Below are 22,411 nucleotides of genomic sequence, written 5' to 3' on the forward strand. Positions count from 1 at the left end.
AGGCCTTCCAGGTGCATGTTCTCCCTCCTGGTTGTGACTTACAAGCAAGAGCAGCTGTCAAAGGGAAGATGGATAAAGAGAAGGATGCTAAGAGAAGATAAAAAGAAGGATGGAGCTGGCAGAGCAGAAAAGGATCTACCTAATATGTCTAGTCAATCTGTAGTTTTCAGGCTATATCAGACAGTGTTTAGCAAGCAGATGGGAATCTACCATTTCCTCCCAACTTTTTGTTACCGACTTTTTTCAAAAGTTACTTCAAACCTAGTTTTTCCCCACTCCACTTTTCAAAATACATGCAGCTTATGAGAGCCAGCAACTAGACTATTCTGCTCTTTGAAACATCAGGGGTGAAGAAAAACTCTTGCAATTTCTGTAAGTTTTTCTTTTTTAATTCCTTAGCTTCCAGAAGAGTTTATCTGAAACTTTAAAAGAAATCTCAACTTTCAAGAGGTGCAAGCAAAATGAAAAGAGGAAAAAAGTTTTCAGCAAGTTGGGAAAGTTGAAAACCGGAAATTCAAAGGTGGTCCGTACTGTAAGTTTACTTGCAGCTCTTGCTAGTAGTACCACAACTGGTACGTAAGCACACATGCACACACAAGCACAATCTCAGGGCTTTCAGATAAAAGTCATGACAACGTTGCAATAAAACAAACTATAGGAGATGGCTGCGTTAGGAAATATAACTGGTTTCCCCCCAGGAAAACTCAAAATACTTTTCAACTAAATTCAATAACTTTTTTTTTTTAATTAAAAGAAATTTATTTCTAAGTGGTTCATCTGTTACATGAAGAAAATTCCTTTAAGCCCTGACTATATATCCCTTAAATTCTGAGCTGAAGTCACTGACCAGCACTTTCCACTAGCACACCACATGGTTACAGACGTGTTTTGGTGTGACCCTAGCAACAATGTGGGGTGCAGGTGGTTTTTACAGCATAAATCACACAGGTGTTTGGTCAGTTCTCTCGCATCCATCAAGAATTCTCTAGCTCAATCTTGACCATGCTCCAAGACGAAGCAAGTCAACACAGGACTCTGTCAGGGAGACCTGTGGTCCAAGAGTCACAAAACAAGACAGGCTGTGGACACCAAAGGGTTGGTATGGAGGAGGAGAAAGAACAAAGGGGGGAAACCACCACCCAAAGCCTGTGACCCTGCTTGGAAAAATCATCCCCTCACTTGAGAACTCTTATTTTAAAGTTTACCTCTTTGTAATATCTGTACTGGGAAACTAGAGCACAAAGCTGTAATTGGTAACAGGATAACAGTCCAAGATAACAAGGAAAATTGACACAGGGAGATATTTTAACCTCAGCTTTGAAATCCTAGTTTGTAATCCTAGCAGTGATGGAGCCAGGTTTAATGAAAATAAGAGATGGAAAGAGGAAAAAGAGTCACAAAACTGCCCAAGATGCACAAAATGTGCCCTGAATATCTGCATGTTGTCAGCATCTCACACTCAGAAGCGCTGCCAGCGTGTCACATAACAGCTGCAGTAATTTAGATCTGTGAGGAAACTCATGGATCGACATTGTTCAGCTTTTAGTTATTTGGGTTTGAGTGCAACCCCCGACAGCGCAGCAAGTGGGAAGAACTAACTGGGATGCCCAAGAACAAGAGCCCACACCATCATCCACCATGAGCTGGGGGGACAAGCAAGCCAACCTCGAGTGAGAAGCAGACGAGCTTGTCTGAATCCTGCCCTTTCCCTTGTGAAGGAACCTACTTAACCCGTACACAGCCCCTGGGAGACTGCTCCTCAGTGGGACGAGTCTGTCCTCCTCAGCATTTCTCTCAGCTGCCTCCTCGTCCCTCGGCAGTGCTCCAAGTCTTCCTGCGACTCTCACACATAAAGGGTGACTCCCCGGCTCACCTTCCCTGGAAGCAGCTTCACACTCACAAGCCCTGGTCCTCCTGGGGGACTTCAGCTGCCCCAGTGTCTGCTGGAGGGACAACACAGCAGGAGACAAGCAATTCAGGAGGCTTCTACAGAAGAGGAGGCTATTTCAGAAAAACCTGAAGGAAAGAAGCTAACCTTCTAGCACTGACCTTGCTTTGCCTAACAGTTAAGTGTCCCAATTTCTCTTTTTTTTCCCCCCAGCTTAATCCATATACATATAAACCATAGTCAGGGTTTGGGAGGATTTGGCTATTGCTCCATTGATCAGTTTAGCTTTCAGAAAGGAGCCCTATCTGGTCTCAGATGATACAAATTCCCATCACTACCATGCCATAGTCCCTGTGGGATACTCTAGAGTACGCATGCATATGAAACACCAATGTATGTATTTCACACTTCTTCCTGATCAGGCATCAGTTTTTCCACTCCACTGCATTATCTTAAGTTAATGCCACTTTCAATTGTTATGTCCATTGCACTATTTGACCTATTTTTCTAATAAATATGTAAGCTGCAGTCCTCGGGTAACAGTTCATTCCATTGCAATTAGTACTGGCAGAGTCAAACATTGTAAAAGCCACATATATTCACTCTCTAAATTACAAAGGTGTATCTGTTTTAAGTAGTTTACATTCAGATTTCATCCTTGTACTGTGAGCTACAATGAACACCAAACTTAGCTTTCCTTCTGAGATTACCTGTTTACACTTAAGATATCAAAAAAGCAACGCTGCAGGCTGGGGTTGGGGAGCAGGAGGGCAGTTGCAAGGACACTGTAGCACCAGAACTGAAAGCATAATTTTCCCCTACTTCCCCCCATACTACTATCTTTCTCCTTATTCAGGCTAAATACAAAAGCCCCTGGTCTGGGTCACCTATGCATAGGGAAAGAACAGAACCAATGCACTGCCAGTCCCAGCAATGCCAGAAAACAGTGCTGGACCACAACGCAGGACCACATCCGTTTACTGCATATCCCTTTCATCATGCATGAGTAAACAGACCAAGATCTTAGCTTTAAGGGGCATCATTTGTATTTTGTCCAGCTTTTATGAAGGATTTAACATAACAGGGCCTAAAGACCAGCCCTAGACACCCTATTGAAACATGTAGCAAGAGCAAGTGTTATTAAAAAAGGGGGTGGGGGGAATTTCCCATGCTTCCCCCCTCATTTAGAAATACTGCTTTAAGATTTGACTTTGGAACAGAAACAAATGTATGGTGTAGTAAGCGGATTTGCATTCTTCCTTCCTACCAACGCTAAATGAGATCAGTTTAAGAGAAATGGAAACAGCGCATGCAAGCTCTTTACCGCATCAGGTATAACACAGAGTGGCTTGAACGCAAATAACCTTCACCAAGAGATTCTGGCAAACCATTTCATTTGCAGCCCATAATGAACAGTTCTCCAAGAAAAAAATGCAAGTGGCTGAGCTTCACCAGCAAGAACAGCCTGAAAACGTGATCCCATCAACACCATGCCCTTTGAACGGCTTCATAACTCAGCCCCTGCAACAACCATGGAAAGGCAATAATCACCCTGCTGTACAGAGGGCCATACAACAAACAGGTTTGTTTAGACTTGAAAACACTGTAGACAGACAAAGAGCAAGATTTCACCTAACATTAATGACCCAAAAGTCAGCACCTAGGTTTCATCACAGCCAGAGAAACAGGTACTGCCAGATGGTAATTCACTGCATCTTTTCCAGACAGCTTTCTTGGGATGGGATGCACATGCACCTTCACAGCTGTAACTACAGGAAACAGGAGGAAAGGAAAAGGTGACGCTAAAGAGCCCCCGGAGGTTTGTGGAGTTTTACTAGGGCAGAGAGGCATCTTTTCTGTCATTTCATAGCTGAGCTTTCTCCTGGACTCTGGGAACAAAAAATACTGTTGCGTTACATACGGGTTAGGATGAGCAAAAGCAGAGTACAGACTTAATTCCTGCGTTTCAAAGAGAAGACTCCCTAAACCTGAGTGGCATTCCCCTACACTTTCACCTTCAAGAACAAAGGTGTTTTTCCCGGTTTGGACTCTTCCGTCAAGTTGAAAATATCATGGTGTTGGGTCAGGAATTACTTGATTTTTCATGTTTATTTTGCATGGTCTTTGCAGACAGAGCATGTTATAAATACATCATTTGTAAAAACTCAACAGCTGAAACGATATCATTTTAAAAGTGCATGTCATACATATATTTCTGTCTTTTTCACATTTCTTACACAACTGACTGATAACATCTTATCTAATAAAGCCAGTGCTTTTCAGTCTTTAGGAAAATAAAAAAAAAAAAAAAGAAAGAGAGGAAAAAAGCAGCAAAACATATTCTTCCAGTTGTGAATTTTCCAAAAGAGTCCATTAAAAACTATGCTGCATTGATGTCTGGTTAATATACAGAGGGATGTACATAATTGTGTAGGCTCGCAGATAGAGCAAAGAACTGTAAGACCACATGAAGGTGAAGGTGATCGAATGATCCAGCTGGCACAGTTAGCAGGATCTGTCACAAAGAGGGAGGTGGTTTGCTCTCCAGCACTGAAATCACAGGTAAGTGCAATCCTTCAAAGCGATGCGTTATAGAACGGACAGTAGATAGCACATTTCCTTGCCCTAGCGACCAAAACTAAAGTTTAACGTGTAACCATGTTCTAAACATAAAGGCACAATTAATACAGAAAAGAAGCTGTCACTGTTCCTTCGTAGAGGTGTATAGACTGGGACCTTGGGCCCCCTGGAATAGATCAAAGATAAAATGGCCAAAGTTAGGCAAGCAACTTGGGAAACTCACCTTCTGCTTCCCCTAAAGAAAGGGGCATCTTGCAGTCACACAAGGCAACAAAATCAGTGATCTTTCAGCTGAAATAACAGATTGGCAGGCTCGTTGCTCAAGCTTTGGTAAGAGAATTTTAACGAGCAATCATCAAATTTAACACAAGATAAATAGCTTTTCACGGTGTCATCTAAAACCCTGTCACATCATGCCCAGCTACGAATAAAAGAATAAACTTCAAGGGGCGTCTACTTGATAAACCACTATCTCCTGAACAGTCAGACTTTCAGAATTAAGGAATCACCTATTTAACGTGAACATAGTCGTCTGCTCCCCTTCCAGACACTGAGGAATCCTGAAAATTATCTTCTAGACATTATCTAACTTAAAACAACATGTCCAGAAATTACTTTTATTTAATTAAGCAATATGGAGGCAGACTCACTAGGTTTTAGAAAATAGGAAAAAAACCCATAATTCTTTAGTTCAAATTTTAGCTTGTATTTAGAGAAGCAGGAGAAGATTGTAAACATGCCTTTCCACTACAGAGTTCTGTGGGAGAGCAAAAAAAGTTTTTTAAATACTGTCTTCCCAAACATGGCGAGTTTGCAAGTCTCCAAACACACAATCACATAAGATTCGGAGGGATCCTGGGTAAGACAATCAGAATCTCTTTTATATACAACCCTCCGTCCAGTTTGCACTGGCTCAAGCAATGATACATTGGAAAATGGAAAGGCACAAAGCAGAAACTTAAGACGCTACAGGAGACAAGGATGAGCTCTGCTGCCTAATGATTTGTGTGTCTATTTTCAGGTACTCTCCTCACAGATGTGCACCACACACAGGAAGATACTCAAGTCTTTTCAGTAGACAAAAATTGAGCAATTCCACAGGCCTACATACCATCAGGGCTTTAAAGAGGAGAACGAAAAGGATAAAACTTGCCAGTGTGCAGTTCCCACTCACACCTCTGACTTATTTAAAGTGGAACTTCTGCAGGTAAAAATCACTTGTGCAACAACACCTTCAAATGTAAACCAGAGCAATCCAACGTTGCGTGATGATTTTGGAGCTCAGTGCTGCTACCGTATGCTGTCCAAATAATGCACTTCTGGGTACAGAGTATTAACAAGGAGAGCCAAGAGATTATTGCCATCTCGAAGACAATGTTCTGGATGCTTGATGAACTGAGAAGCCTGGGAGAGTTGCTCTTGATAATCCATGTACTGTTTGTTTGATGCCATAGATTCAAGAGCATTCAGTGCCTACAGATACAAGGGAAAATGCTGTTAGCTATGTATACTTCGGTCCACGTCTTTTGCAGGTGTAACAAACCAGCTGCTGAGCCACCATAAGCACAATTCCACTGGAACATCCTCATCTGCTAGAGATCATGGAGTATTCTGAATAAAGCATTTGTACAAATACGATCACATGATACTGTTTCAAGTCACCTCATATTTTCCAAGTTGTTCCTTCCCTGAGATCAGCACAACGGATATTCTCTTTTAAGGCTTGCTATGACTCCGCAATATAAATATTGACATATATTTACATCATGCACTAAAGACATGGTCCTAGGAGAAGTCAAAATACACATCAAAATATAAACTGCAACAACAACGTCTTATGGACATCTTTGACTTTCATAAATGTATTATTTTGCTCCCAATAATAATATTACAGGGACAGCATCAGGTTAGAAATTGTATGTTAAAAAAAGTTCCTCACCTACGTTAGCAGTACCACCTATGATGAATGTTGGAATAACATCTGAATAAGTTTCATTTATTTTTCAGAGAACACAAACAAGCTATACCAAATAAATTCCTGTGCTTTCATTTCTAGTCCGCTACTCCTTCCTATTCTTATGCACCTACTTACTGAAATAACAACCTGGATGGCGCACACACCGGAAAAGGAATATTTATTTGTCATATGGCTTTTAAGTCCTGTTTTCACGTAAGCAAATGCTAGTGTAATATCGCCTTAGTTTGACTACAGCCTACACATTGTCCTGAAAAGCTGGATAGCATTGATAGCATTGTTTTTATTTATTTATTTTTATTCCTTCTACCTGTTGTTATGTTCCAAAGTTTCAGAACTCGGGGTTTATGGACATAAATTGGTCTGTACCTTTCATTTATTATTTAAGATTAGAAACTATTACCTTCACATTCATATAGGAGGCTGTGTGAACAGGTTTAGTTGGAGTCAACTTAGGGTCGCCTTAGCTTAGGGCTCAGACACACAATCCTCCAACCACAGTCCAACAAGTTACCATCCATCAGCTGAAAACCAGTGTGCCAGTTCTCAAGTCGATGACAATGGCCAGGTAAAGCACAGTAGTCCAGACTCCACTTAAAGATGTTTCAAGCCATTACATTTTATCTTGCGCTTGAGATGAACTGGTATGTACCAAAGATTGCTCACAGCAGCTCAGCTAGACCCCAAAATACAGTCAGGTGGGGTCCAAGAGCAAAGTCTCTTAAAACTCTCACCATCACCAGGCCTGCGCTGCCCCTGCCCTCATCTCTGGCAAATTTCAAGACGGTGTTCTTACGTATAGCAAATGTTGCATGAATTTGTGATACGCCCTTTTCCCCTAAAGACGCAAGTGAGTGCAACAAACTATTTCTGAAATTCAGTTTGATGTAAAGCCGTAGCAAAAAAATAAAAACACACAAAAAAACAGAGCGTATTCAGTGCTAAATAAAATCGAGAAGTTCATACGAGGATTTAGCCTGAAGCTCCAATGCTTGCAGTGACCCTTATGAGCACTGCCTCACAACCCGAGACAGCACACAAACAGAGCACTCCAAAAAGCCAACGACCAGCACACAATACCTGCTGAGCCTTCTGCGACAGCTTCGGCTCTGAACCCGCTTTCAGGCGGACTTGACTCTCTGCAGGAATCTGCACCAAGAGGAAGGTGGACAAACTGCGGGCGACCACCCGGAACCTTACACAGGGAAAAGCAGAGAGAAGGGGGCATCAAATTTGAAAGTCTTCAACGGCACAGACTGAAAGTTCTATCCTGTGAGACATCTCTTACATGGGAACACAGTAGAGGCTTTAGAAGATCATTTTTAATACAAAAAGAAAAAAAATATTGTCGTATATACACTCAGTATATCATTATTATACACTAGAGGATAGTATAATACCATATATATGAAATGTTGCACCTCCCTTGAGCTTAGCTGCAGCCTTGAGGTCACATCTGAAACACTCGTTTAACAGCCTTTGAAACATCCATATCACCAAAACCAAAGGATCAGTTGAACATGAATAAGACTTCAGAGTAATTTATACAGTGTCAGGACTGCATCCCAGGAGGTCTTTATAAAGTTAAATACTATGTCGGATTGGTGTTCCACAAGCATTTACATATTTCTCCTTGGCATTCTTTCCACTTTAATGTCTTACAGCCAAGTTTGCTCTGTCTTAGAGAGTAACAAGCACATATTTCTTTGAACATCTCTGAACATTTCCCAGCACCTCAAGGTTAAGATGGAAAAGGCAGAGTGCATAAGTTCATACAAAACACTTGTGACGTGAACTGGAGCAGTCTTCTACAGATGAGGTTGAAATATTTTCCTCTAATACACAGTCTGCCTACAAACTTAGAGATGGAAACCGAGCCAGAATCACGCTCACTGCAGTTACTACAACTCACTAAAGCTTGGGTCCAAGTAACTTTATAGATTTGGGGACAGCCTTGATTCAGAACATCTTTCAGCATTGCTCTGTGCAGTCTGGATCCAGGCTGCAGCTTTTTCAATACGACAACTCACCCTGACTCAACAAATTCACTCCAACCCTTACCTGGGTGACAACGGAGACCTCCTGCCTAGCCCAATAGCACCAAGTATGCCAGAAGTCAGTCTCTCTTCCGCCAGCTGACTCTGCCTGCCCTGTATTGAGAGCAGTGTCCGAATGACAGATTCGATCAGAATGGCATCGTCTTGCTCCATCTGAATTAGGGATAACTGCAAGGCTTTGTGCCACCAAAGAAACAGCTTTGCCTCTTCCTTTGCTGAGCTTTACATAGATTAAAAAAAAAGTCAGAAGTACAGGTTAAGAAGACTGTACATCTCCCCATTAGCCCTGTGAAGAGTCCAGGTGGCAAGTTAACAACAGCTAATCTTAGTTTATCAGGCCAGTGTAACTGTATCACCCCACAAATCATTGTGTAGCTGAAGATCTTATTGTTATGGACCTGGTGCAGAAAACAGTCAGCAGGTTTTAACAGCCTGTAAGAGGACAAAGAACAACGTTTCCTTCCAAGTTTTAAACCTAAGAATTAATGATATTGCAGCCATAAGCGCATTTAAGCCTATCTAGAACTTGGTCGAAAAGAAACGAAGCTGGATCTCTACTCCTTCCTTTACTTAACATTAAAACACCTTAGCAAGCACTAGCTGTTGTTTCCACAGTAACTTAGACTTTTGATATGATCTTCTAGAAGAGGAAACATCAAAGGCTTTTGCTGAGCAAAGCACAACATGAAGTTCCCCTGTGGTATTTTTAATTCTTCCCCAAACAGTTGCAGTCGAAGTTAATGAGCTCAGGTTTTCCACATATAGCACCAGCACGAGCTTTCTGCATCAGACCATCCTCAGATTGCTCTACCCAGTTGTTTCTCTCAAGCCAGGCACCCACAGTTTTGAGGGTTTAACCGGCTGTGTAAGGTGGCTTTGCTGTCTGCTCCCCACTTTGGCAATCAAATTACTAGAACTATAAGCTACCTACATCAGTTAAGGTATTCTTTGAATTCCAAGAACACAGTGGGAATGCACATTTTCATAAAATGTTCTCTCTCAGCAAATATGAGCATTATCAACATCAAAATACAAAAGATATTTATCAAGTTTACTAAATTTTAGCAATAATTTCAGCAGCCTGTAAATACAGTTGTTACACATTGTAAATACAAAGTATTACCAAACACCAAAGCTATCTTCAGCCATCTATCATGTTGTTCCACCAGAATTGTTATCTAATAAGACATTTTACAACAATACAGACCTCTAACTTTGGGCACCCGACTACATACACTGGATTCAGATTTTGTTCAGAACTGCTGACATTCTGCATTGCGCAGCTATGGACATCAGACCTTTCAAGTACCACACTGAGTATTTAGCATATAACCCATCCCACCTAGTGGACATTCTGGAAAGTGAACCCCACACTGATTTAGGAATTTTGTAGTCATTTTAATTGAGCAAAAAATCCAGGCTGCCATTGAAACCAAGCTCCTGTGATTAAAAACTAACCAAAAGACAATAAGAGAAATGTTCAGACAGAATTCCCTCTTGTGTTTCACCACGTCTATCAGTGTTGGTACTGGGGCATGGGCTGGAAGATGACATTTGTGATATTATGGAAGGACTGACCATTATATCCAGCAACCAGATTATAGCGACTATACAACCACAGCCTTACTTAAAAGTCGGGGCACATTCAAAAGACTGGAGGTCTGTACCTTGGATTCACTTGCTCCAGCCATTTGCTAATGGTTTGCAGGATATTCATTTCATTGGTAAGTGTCTGGTCAGTGTTTAGACATTGTAGCAGGTAGATATACAGGGTCAAGTAGCTTCCCAAAGACAGACATTCCTGCAGGAACTCCTCCATGGTAAGCTCAGGAACTTGGAGAGAGGCAAGGATAGGGCCCCAGCCTAAATCCTGGTGGTTAGGAGACTCTTAAAAAGAAAGCAAAAGGACAGCATAAACAGCATAAGTAAACAGTGCTTGGTAAAACCCAAGAACTAGAACTACCTTACTGTTTTCCTTTAAATTGCAAAATTCAAATTGTTTTAGCAGTGTTCCAGATAATCAGTTTGTGGTGCCACTGTGATGGCTAGAGATAAAAAAAAATATCCACTATTGTAGTGTATCTCCTTCACAGAATCACAGAGTGGTTGAGGTTGGAAGGGACCTCTGGAGATCATCTAGTCTAGCCCCCTGCTCAAGCAGGGTCACCTAAAGCACGTTGCACAGGATTGCAACCAGGCAGGTTTTGAAGTTATAAGGAGTCCCAGGTGATTCATATTTAATGGGCATCAAAATACTGATCAATGCTCTTGACACAAGTGGCAGAACAAGACACTCTCCTACCTTCATTGAAGTAAGCTGTGATACAAGCTTCGGTCACCTCCGCCATGTGTCGGACAGAGGCCAGACTCTGGCATGCCGCCGTGAGAAGGGGCATCGCCAGTAATCCATGCACTTTACTGTCAACCCACTTTCGCAGGCTTCCCCGCAACGACTCGGCTGTTGTAACACTAGAGTTGTTCATCATCGTCAGGGTTTCTGTAAAGAGACCGCTGAGGGCCATATGACGTGTTTGCAGATCCATATCTGAAAGTCAGAAATAAGGGAAATATGAACCATTTCAGTAAATAGAGGCTAGACCCTAGATGACCTGAATTCAGTTTCATCACCAAACATTTCTTTAGGTCCTGGGAAAAGTCACTTTTTCATTACACACCTGCAATAAGACACTCGATTCCTAACAGCCTATTTCCTTGATGACTTAATTCATAATTTACAAAACAGCCAGACACAGCTGATAAGACTGTACAGCACCCAGTATATCTAAGCCTATTTTTCAATTAGGGACTTTCAGCCCTACTAAATTGAACAGTAAAGCATGTTTACAGTCTCCAAAAATATGTAGGTATAAAACTACAATTTAAAGCACAGCTCAGAGCTAAATAATCAAGTTTTTAACGATTCCATCTGAAATATGATCAGGTTGAGCCCTGAGATTTTGCAATCCCCTCACGCGTTTTAGACTACCTGCCAATCCCAGTGTTCAAATCCAGAATCTTTTTTTGAAGCCATCTCTTGCCATTGTCTAAACGCATTAACATGGGCCATGCATAAGTGTCCTTGGAAACACACACATTTCCTGCACTCAGCTCTTAAGTCTAATCACAGAGTAGAACTTGCCATGTATCAATGAAAAAACAGCATCACTATAAAAGAAAGCTTTCCAGCAGTGTCAGATTGTAGCAAGGGAAAATTTCAATGACATATAAAGAGGAAAAAGAAAAAGCACAAAGAGGGATTGATTATTGGAAAAAAGTTGCCCAAAGTGGCTACGAAGTCTCCAAAGTGCCTCCAACCCCCTTCAGGCCAAGCACAGAAGCTAAATCTGATGCACATCACCACTTTCCTGCCACAATTCATCAGGGCTCCTACTCCACTCCACAGCCTGGTTGCGCTGGGTGAACAAAGAATTCTTCTGACCAACTCTATGGCTGTCCTACAGAGCTTCCCCAAGCTGCAATACCAATAGCAAGAGACATTTCTCAGGGTCACAAATTTTCAAATTGAAAATTTAGATGGGAAGTCATCTTTATTCTGCTAGTGCTTGGGGAGAAAGAGCTGTCTGCAGGCTCAGGAAGATGAGTTGCTAGAATCACGGCAGGAATGCTATCTTGACAACACTAAAGCAAAAAAAAAAAAAAAAAGAAAGAAAGAAAGAAAAAAAACCCAACCTTCTAGTCCCAAAATCTACAGTTTAATATGGGGAACACTTCTGTTCACTTTTGCTAGTACACTTGCGTGGGTCACGGACAGGAAGAGATAGGACTCCTAACAAGCACTTTGCCATAATACAACAAAATGACTGTTTTGACCCGAACACTTATTCTGCTTGGAGGAAGGTCAGAGTGGTAGTAGTATCAAAAAAACTAGGTCAATATAAACCCTGCAGGTGTGGATATGCCATACTACTAATGTACATCAATATAACTTCCCTACTTCAGTACTGTAAGTTTTTTCTGATTATACAGTGTTTTAGAATCACTAGGAACTGAGAGGATGTATTTGAAATTGTCTTTGGGGAGAGTGAGGGGGGGAAACATTTAGAGCAAAGAACTCTGCCCCCAACAAACTTTGTATTTTAAAGGTTCTTCACGTTCAAACCAATGATTTGGGGAGAAAAATCTGTCTCTAACAAATCTAACACTCTTGGACTAGGAACACTGTATGCTGGCCAGTTTTACTTGCAACATAAAAATCGTTTTTTCTGTTGGCCCTAGCCCCCTTGATAGCTCTTGGGAGGATCATATTTTTGTTTTGTGCTCATATATTACCTAAAGCAACATGCCCTGCCCATAAGGGAGACATTATGGTAATGAAATTACATAGTCAATAGAAGTCCAAAAATTCACGTGCTAGAATGAAGGATCTTGACAGCTTTAAAACAATTTGTCACCTCATTAATACAAACCTGGAGGATTAAAGATGATTATATCATCCAGCAGCTTAGACATTTCTTGCTCCAAAACTGCAAGAGTAATCTTTCCACTTTGTTCTAAGGTGCTAAGAAATTGAACCACTTGGTGAATGTATGCTCGGCATTTCAGCGTTGCATCCTGTTAATTAAAATTAAAATTAATTTAAAAAAAATCACGCCTAGTATTATTTCCATGATCTATATATGACATACAAAAGGCAGATCTTTCAAATGACCGAAACAGCTTGAGACACTGCAAAACCAATTCAACTTACAAGGTGGATGTAACTGTCTGAAGATGCACCAAAGCCTGCCGAGATTTTTAGGAGCTTCACTATCAGTTCAGCCGCCGCGTCCCTGGCAAGGATAACAGAAGGAGGATAGTGGCTGTTGCAGTAGCTGATGATGCTTTGATAAGATGAGATGCCCACAAGTTGCCAAGGAAGGGAGCTGGTCTGTCCAAGGAGATTAATTACTGGTGACTCCTGAAGATTTAAAGACATGATTCTAAGTTCCACCTTCTTTGTTGTTTTAAATTAACATTTACAATATTGAATATTGGAAGTAAATTCAGACACCAAAATTTAAAGTAGGCAGAGCAGAAAGCACACAGAAATAGATGATTGCTGGGATTCCAGCTGAAAGCCAGCTCCTCATGTAAGCAGCAAGCCAACACATGCATTTCACCTCTAGCAATCACATAACAGTATTCAGACTGCTGCAAGAGTCTTAACCAAGCCCTGCAGCCAAAGTGAGAGACATTAATGTCTGACATCTAAATATATAAAGGAGGGTCTCCATTTGTTTTGAACTTAAGAGGTAAAGTAACTTGAGTAGAGGTTAAAAAAGAAAAGTAAAAAACAAAGTTCACAGCAGAGCCAGGGACAGCTTTTTATGAATTATCTACCAACCTGGGGAATTCCTCAGTTACACTTTCTCATAAATAACATCCTGAACACTACCAACAGCAGCCTACAGCACCCACAACTCACACAGGCAGTGCAAGTATGCAGATGGAAGTGTCTCTATCAAAAAGAAGCAGAGAGTCCAGCCTCAGCTACCACCATCCTCCTCTCAAGGGTTCTTCCAGAGACTGCAATACAGAAGGATATCACCCGGATGCTGAGAAGTATCAAATTACTTCAAATTATAGAATGAACAAATATTGGAATTGTGTTGACAGTCAACATAACCTAAGTACTTTAAGGATCCAGAACTAACCCAAATGATGTTACATTAACAAGAACATTACACTGGTTACATCAAGTATTTCTTAAGTTGCATGTGCACTGGAATATAGGGCTCTGAAATAAGAGCCTGACATCTAGGTCAAGCTGCCACAGGAGCATCCTGGGAGGTAAAAGCAGAGTAACAGCATGACAGTTGAAACACATTCCTGGAAGCTAGAAAGAAATTCTTAAGACTGACTCATACAATATACATATAGGTTTCTTTTGAAGCTCAAGAAGCTTCTTACAAGTAAAAATATTCAGGGCAAAAACAGCCTGCTACCCACAAACTTCAGAAATTTTCCTTAGCTGGAATATAATGCTGACCAAAGGCTGCAGGTGACATCTTGACATAGTATCATTCAGTGTCTTGCAGGAAATGGAAGATAGAAGACACTGCATATGGAAGAAAGAAGATATGAAATAGGACTTCTTGGAGATTTCCCAGCCCCTCTGGAAGCAGTGCACTGAATTGGACTGTATCATGCAAGATTTACCTACATAGAGCTCTTAACAAAAGCAGGGTTTGGAAAGTCCATTGTAACACCCAGCATTTTTCTTTCCTATTCCAACACTTCTTTTCTTTCTCAGGCAAATACTGAAATGCAACCATAAATGAGACAAGTGCTGAGGAATCGGAGACAATGAAATCCGTCTTCAGAGCAAGAGAAAGAAAACTTCACCAGTTTCAAGAGATGCAGTAAACTTTCCCCAATAACTCGTCACAAGCAGACATTGACAGGCTTCTTAAAGATGTATTTGGTCTTCAGGACATTATATCACTGTGACATGTCATCACAGTCTGTATGTCATACTGAGTTAGAAGGGGTGCATTTTATGGTAAGAAATAAATGTTTGCAGAAGCAGTTCTGAGGCCGGAATGACAGTTATAAATAACTTCCCAGAAAACATGTTAAAGCAGATGAATGGATATTTTCCTCCCAGACAGCTATAAAAGTATAAAGCCTGATTTCAACTATATCAGACTAGAGGAGAGACATTTCCAAGTTTATTGCTTTATAGTTCTGGGTGATTAGAGCTGGAAGCCTGCACCATATGGAGCCTGGCTTAGCTTTAGGTCCTTAACAAAAGGAACAGCTACCCTGATGCTGTAAGGGAAACAGATAAGGGTGGCATCAGACTAGCCACACTTAAAAGTGCAGGGACAGAAATAATAAGAGATGCATGTTCCTGCAGAGGGGAAAAGGCTACCACAGAACCTGGAACAACTCAGTTGATGAGTGGACATAAGACTCACTTGTGGAGCCTGGTAATATTACTATGAAGGGTACCATATTTAGCTATAAAAGGAAAAGCAATTGCACAATAGCTTTACATAATAGCTACAATTTTTAAACACTAATGAAATTAACCCTATGTATTTGTTCCTCCCCATACCCAGAGAGTCGCTTTGCAACTCCTGGAAACTGTCAGTACTTATTTGCTTACTCTTCAAACACAACTGGATCACAGCTCTTACAGAAACTTCTTAAAATGAATAGCGTCTCTTCCTTTCTCACCCAACTGATACAAAAAGCCTCACATAAAGATTTAAGTCTTAGCCATCTCAGGAATACTACCATGCTCTACACTCACGGATAAAATGCTTCTTTGTTAATCATCTTACAAGCGAGGAAGAAGTCACAGCCTGTCTCCATGCCAGCAAAGTATTCTTCTCTTTCAAAGACAGACAGGTATGAACCTTTGCAAAACTCACCTCTTCGCCTATAAGCTGCTCCTCTTTTGCCAGCAGGACCATCATATACAGCAAGCAGACGATCATGTTGCGAGTCTCAGGATGGGGGTTGGGATTCCAGGCATCAGAGAGGACACTGACCCAGTTTATTTCACACAAAACATAACCCAAGAATAAGAAACAACTCTTGGGGCTGCCCCTTTCAATCTAGCAAGGAAAAAGAAAAAAAGAAAGGCATATAAAACAAGTGTAAAATAAAAATAAATCCATACTTTTCAGCTTCTTAACCAAACAAATCCACAGCAGCATTCTAGGTTCATTCTAGGAGCAGGCAGACACCATTTCTCCATCACTTTCACCCTTCACCAAAAAGTCACCCATGTAACCTTCTATCCTTCTCACACAACTGGTACCGCATGCCAAGCTACTGCAAACCAGAAAGAAATAAACTATTAAGTTTAGCTGCATAATTGCAAACCATTTTTTTGTCGTTGTTGTTCAAAAAGGAAGACTAAGAAACTCCAAAACCTGTTTAGAACTGCATGAAGAACTTAGTCCATCATACCAGCATGGCAATATGATGATCACAGCAGGACCAAGCTGATAACAAGCGCAATTATCTCCAAGAGGTGTAAATACCCAATGACAACAGGCTAGAAGCAAGCGTGTTGTGATCGCTGCCCACCGTCCCCGACTCCTAGTACTATCTATTGTTGCATCTTCCTCACTAATTAGCGCTGATCAAACTCTGGGCCTTTTATGGCAAGTTTACTGGGGGGTTGTTCTGGTTTTTCCCCCACTAAAGTATTAACACTGTATATCAACACCGTGCAGAGACTGCAGCGTGAACAGTCAAGAACACTGAAGGAGCTTGAAGGGTTTTTAAACCGACAGCACGAGGTTTGTTCCTTTTCCTGCCACAGAAACCATATGAGTCTGTACAAGTCTTTATGCGACCGAGGCTTCGATAATTACTGTCAGATCTATGCACCAGCAATACCAATTAATGGGCATGCAATTATCTGCCAAATTAGCCAGAGTACAACATACGGAGCTAACGCTGCTTCTGAACTTACAAGCCAAATCTCTTCCAATTGTGAGAAGATGGGTAGTATCTGATGCGGTGTAACAGTCCATTCACACAAACCCAACTTACCAGAGTTTTGTGAACAAATCTGAATCAGCCCCAAAAGGTGCTGGGGATAGATACGTTATGTAGGCTATGGCATGCTTTTAATATAATAGTCAGCGGCCTAAAATTTGATTCACTGCATCACTGAGACTTCTCAGCCTCAGTTCTCAAACTGTTACAGCATTTCCCTACCTTGTAGAGTGCTATGAGAATAACATGGTAATAATAAAATATGAACTTTAACTTCATACATATTAAATACATATAATAAATGAGACATTCAGATACAGCAGTGACAGACTATAAAGTCTGCCTTACAGCTTCCTACAACTTCGTATAAGACCCAATAACACTCCTTCACAAATATAATGAATCACAAAATGAGCAGCTTGAATTCTTCAATAAACTTTAAAAGCTTACTAGTTAAAGAACGGTCTCCAGCCCTCCATTACTTCCAAGGACAACCAAGATTATGAGTTTAATTCAACACATACTAGGTACTCACTTTAAAGAACTCTTCCATAAGCATTCGGTCTGGATGCATTTCCTTCCATGGAAGCCTTCTAAATTCAGTATGAAAAGTATAGAGAATAAACTCTGGCATTTTGGGGGCTGTGCAACATTCACAGTAATGCATTAGATGCAACCAGAGAGCCCCACGGTGGCCTGGCAACAGCTTATCTACATCAAAAGGAAACAGTCCAATTAACACCAGAAAAAATTGCAGGGAAGCTTGGTTACAGGAGAAAAGCACAGTTTTCAAGACAACAAGTGATAACTACAAGTTACAAAGTACATGAGCACTCCTTCCCAGTAGAACTTCACCACTTCTACAGATTCTTTAAAAAGAATTAGTGAATCTTGACTTTTAGATGATGATGATATGTGGCAAGGGGTTATTTATTTATTTCTACAACATTAGTTTGAATCCCATTCATCCCTAGAAGTTGTTGGCTGTTAAGCAGTATCTGTAAAATGAACTGGTGGGTATTTTCCATTCCTGTCTAGCTATGCATTAGACACACTACACAGTGTTAAATACAAGCTCAAAATGACTGAACCTACGGATTTTTATTACCCTTCCAGGCTCCCTGCTGAGACACATGCAGTGGGCACTGTTACATACTACTGCATATGTTGTACAGGCACTGACATGTGGCATTGCAGTCATGCACTTCTCACTAGAGCTCACTGTGTTTTGCTTTCCTTCATGTTAACTTTACCATCTGATATCTATCTATCAACCACTTTCTCTGCCCATGCCACAGAAACAGTCGTCTTTTAAGGCTGAGATAAAGAAACATGCTGTTGGTACCACTGCGGTCATCATCATAGCTAAAAGTTCATAACAAATGGAAGAATCCCCTCTTGTCTCAAATCTCAGAAAACACGTTTTGATGAGCTAGAACAGAAAGTGTCACTAAAGAGAAACAGTGCGGACTTCACTCACCTTTAAAGCTCTCGTGCAAAAGCTCGATGCAGTTTGTAAACAAACAGACCATGCTGGATGCTACAGCAGTGTCACTCTCTAACCAAGGGTAGCAGGGCGGGTTACTTGAGAAAACAGAGGAAGCAAAGCAATATAAATTTCAGTGCTGACTTAGCAGCTTAAATGCTTCGATAATTTAAATACTGTAAATCATAATAGACCAATATAGTACAGGATATCAGCAGTCCTTTTAAAGCCAACTCTTTAGGACTATCTCTTTATTCCTTAAAATAGGAAGACACTTTAATGTCACAGTGAAGGTCCTCAGTACCATTTAAGCAAAGATTGCTTATTGATATTTCATAATTGAATTACAGTTCAAAATGCAGGAATTTCTGAATGTCAGTACATATCACCAGCAGTCAACCTTCTAATTAAATGCTGGAGATGCATTTACAGCTCAAAAGGCATTTGTCTTTGGAAGAAGGTTGAATTTAAGCGTATAACGCAAGAAATAACTCTTCTACTGAAAAGAGAGGCAAGGAAGATGACTGCCAGTAGACCATCATAGGAAAGATTTGGCCAGATGTCTCTTTACACACTACTGGCATTTGAGGTTGTACTTGTTTGGCTATTTGGGGAGGGTTTTTGCTTTTTCGCCCCCCCTTCAAACTAGAGTTACCCATATTGTGGAAGCTTTAGAAACAAAGACAAAAACTAAACAAAAAAACAAAAAAACCCCCCATATTTTAATGCATTTCTAGAACTAATTGCAATCCATTTTCTTCCTCACCTCCACTTCTCAAGCAGTAATTGGTTATATTTCTTGTACCTAAAACAATTATTCTACAAGTCATGGAAAATTGACTTAAGCAACACATGATTTAGTTCCATAACCATTAAGAATATGACATACGTAATAGCTATTTAAATGAAGGGCTACAATACAATCATGAGTTGGAACAAAAAAAAAAATCAGGTGACAAAGAAATCCATTTCTTAGCCACAGCTAAGAAGTAAGCCCTTACTTTAGCAAAAATTGATTTAATTTCGAAGTGCAACAGTACATACCTTGCATCTTCCTTATCTAAGATCAGTATCCATGGTTTAAAGAGTCCAACAATGACTGAATACAAGGACTGTAATGCTAGAAAAAAAACAAAGCATAAACATTAGTTTAAAGTTAGCAACAGCGTCCAAATCACACTTTTCCAAACTCAGATAAAACGACCTTTGCTTATGCCAACATTAAATCAGTTCTGCAGGGTCAAGTAAAAAATTAAAGTACAATATGATTGTTATTAACTTTAGTTAATAAAACAATTGTTTTAACTTTAGATAAAAACAATAATGAGCATTTTGCATTGTTCACGTCAACACATCTTTCAGATTGTGGAGGTTATTATTCACATTTTAAAGCTCCATATACTAAAAAGAAAAGGTGTTTAGGCTATTTTCTCCAAACCAAAAATCAAACCACAATAAAATTTGGTAGGCCCTTGTTCCCCAACTTATGCTCAGGGCAAAAGATCACATTTTTCTTTGAAGAATTTTGAAAGCAAGTTCTGGATCAGAAAGTGAAAACAAGCTTCCTACAAGAAACAAAGATGAAAAAGGAGAAAGTGCCACATAGCCATAAGGTAGCACCAACATATCCTGTCCGTATTTTAATGGACTCATCACTGTACAAATACAGAGCAACCAGACTTTTCTGAAGGCTGGCTAAATACAGCCACTGCCCTTCCTAGCGCTGCAGCTCCCAGGGTCTCCCAGTGCCGAGATGTTAGCAAACTCTTTAGGATGCCGCTGACATTGTTGCAGAAACCCTCAGAGTTAGGATTTTATTGTATATTTAAAAGAAACTATCTTCAACAGAAAAAATTAAGAACAGGATGAATTTCTCTAAGTCATTAGCTTTTAAGACACATTACCTGCTAGAATTCTGTTACTGCCAACAGGCTCCTCGGCTAAACTGACAACTTCAGTGTCGATAAGCCGTTCGGTAAGATACTCCAGAAACGTATTGACTTCAGCCACGTAAGGACTCCACTTTGAAAACAGGCCAAAGGTCCCGAAGTCCACCGAAGTCAGCCGGAGTTTGCAAAAAGAGGTGGAAAGCCATTCTATCGTCTCTCTAATCTGTGAAAAGCAGAGAGTTATTAACGCGCTAAAGGAAGCCTGCATGGCTGCATTATTCGTCCCTGGTAGGCATCTGTTTCAGCTGCAAAATGTAGTTAATCAACCAGAGAGGTGCCCACCTGCTCTGCAGAGAGCAGAGCTTCTGCAGCATCCCGCAATACAGGACTTCTGGTAGAATCACTCTTCTTGAAGCTTCCCTGTTCAGTCACTGAGGCGCCACAGCCCAAAGCTTTCAGTGATGCCTTCCAGCAGTCAGGGCTCAGAAGCTGCTCCGAAGAGCCTTATGAGAAAGAGAAAATAATGTACTTATGAAAGTCGTGATAAGGATATTAATTCTTTTCTCAATATGAGTTAGAGAAGCCTGAAATAGGAGCTACCTACTACAAAAAAAATTAGTTAAGGCAATAGTTTGAAAATCCCAAGTTTAAGGGCAAGAGACATCTAAATCCCAAACACAGGTAATGTAGATGCCAAAAATGAATGTTAAATACTTTCTTCTTGGACAGTTTCCCAAGCACTTAATACATCCCTGGCTACAAAAGCATATTAAGAGATAGCTGCTGCTCGTCACACAGTTTGACAGAAAGGAAGTATTGTTGCTCCCATTTTAGAGGCACAGCAGATTATAGGCAGAATCTAATGTCAAACAGATAGTGTACAGCAGACTTCAGTATCAGTCCCAGGTCTTCACAATTCTTGGTTTGACAGTGAAGACTGCTCAAGAACAGGGATATTGCATTGCAGATAGTGGCATAATTATCCAGCGCTTCCATTAATAGAAAGCTCCTCTTTGCCCTTCTCCTGTAACATGGGCTGAAAAAAATCTGTCATCACCAATATGTGTACTTTGGTCTGCAGAAGAATGCTGCTTTCTAGCAAAGCTAAATTATGTCTAATAAAAACATATCACATAGCATGCACACAAAAGAAACCTAAGGGGAAAAAAAAGGAAAAAAAAATCATTCTGTGTTTGTTGCTGTCCAACTTTTCTGGCCTAAAAAATACAAACTGCATGCAACAAAGTTCTGTATGAAAGCTGGAACACAGTGATTCAAATACTCACTTTGCACGAACAATCTTAAAAAATCACTATAGTGATCAGGGAACTGATACTGCAGAAGTTTAGTCCAATGCTTGCAGAAGATATTAAACGGCATTAAAATATCTTCTTCAGGTTCAAGGCCACATGCATTGAGAGCCAAGTGAATAGATTCCAGAAGCCTGGTACGTTCAGATAAAGGCGGCTTAGTAATGCTTAACCATTGTGTAAGGTCAAACTAGAACAGAGGACAGGAAGCATTTATAAGTAGAAGCTTTAGCATTTAAAATAACAGCCATGATACTTTGAAAAGACAGGGGGGAAGAAATTGTTAGGGGGGAATTTTTTTTTTTTTTTTTTTTTTTTTTTTAATTCAAGACAGGCCTGATATATTTGCTTTTCATCATCTCTAGCTCAGAATCAAGGTAACCCTCTCTAAGGGGATATCTAGTATATATTTTCAGCCTATTATAGAAGTTCCTGGCTTCATGAAACAACCCTTTATCTGTTTTCTAATTCAGGAAATGCATGCAAATTTGCACATTTTAGTACCACTGCCAAACCTTAATACTTGCAAGCTGGACTAATCTGCATAGTCCATAAATTCAGGTAGCACGGCGAGGCCTTTGCAGACTCTAGCTGCCTGTTCAGACCTAGGTCAGCAGTGACAACATTGATTTTTGACACTAAGGACAGTTCAAAGGCCTGAGCAAACTGAATCGCCTGCTACTCGCAGCTGCCAAACCCTATCTCTATATAACCAATGAAGTGAACCCGCACGATATCAAAGTATATACTAACTTCACTGATAATA

At 40.5% G+C, this 22,411-nt stretch overlaps 1 protein-coding gene across 3 annotated transcripts in view; it reads right to left on the minus strand.

Annotated features, from left to right (window-relative positions):
• Window positions 1-3,978: 3,978 nt before the first annotated feature.
• Window positions 3,979-22,411, minus strand: part of LOC135325046 (ectopic P granules protein 5 homolog) — a 57,486-nt gene continuing 39,053 nt past the window's right edge. For 2 of the 3 annotated variants that reach the window (XM_064502449.1, XM_064502448.1), the window contains exons 31-44: window positions 21,622-21,835; window positions 20,678-20,838; window positions 20,351-20,558; window positions 19,491-19,566; window positions 18,441-18,544; window positions 17,496-17,671; window positions 15,880-16,065; window positions 13,209-13,418; window positions 12,928-13,072; window positions 10,803-11,045; window positions 10,168-10,387; window positions 8,505-8,720; window positions 7,524-7,638; window positions 3,979-5,941 (exon numbers count right to left, since the gene is read on the minus strand). In XM_064502449.1, coding sequence (XP_064358519.1) covers window positions 5,759-5,941; window positions 7,524-7,638; window positions 8,505-8,720; window positions 10,168-10,387; window positions 10,803-11,045; window positions 12,928-13,072; window positions 13,209-13,418; window positions 15,880-16,065; window positions 17,496-17,671; window positions 18,441-18,544; window positions 19,491-19,566; window positions 20,351-20,558; window positions 20,678-20,838; window positions 21,622-21,835 — 2,457 coding nt within the window. In that variant the 3' untranslated portion in view covers window positions 3,979-5,758. Of the gene's footprint in view, window positions 5,942-7,523; window positions 7,639-8,504; window positions 8,721-10,167; window positions 10,388-10,802; window positions 11,046-12,927; window positions 13,073-13,208; window positions 13,419-14,663; window positions 14,761-15,879; window positions 16,066-17,495; window positions 17,672-18,440; window positions 18,545-19,490; window positions 19,567-20,350; window positions 20,559-20,677; window positions 20,839-21,621; window positions 21,836-22,411 lie in introns of those variants that run through there. The other variant, XM_064502450.1, reaches the window with a different exon arrangement.

The sequence above is a fragment of the Dromaius novaehollandiae genome, chromosome Z, assembly GCF_036370855.1.
Source record: "Dromaius novaehollandiae isolate bDroNov1 chromosome Z, bDroNov1.hap1, whole genome shotgun sequence".
NCBI classification, from domain to species: Eukaryota; Metazoa; Chordata; class Aves; order Casuariiformes; family Dromaiidae; genus Dromaius; species Dromaius novaehollandiae.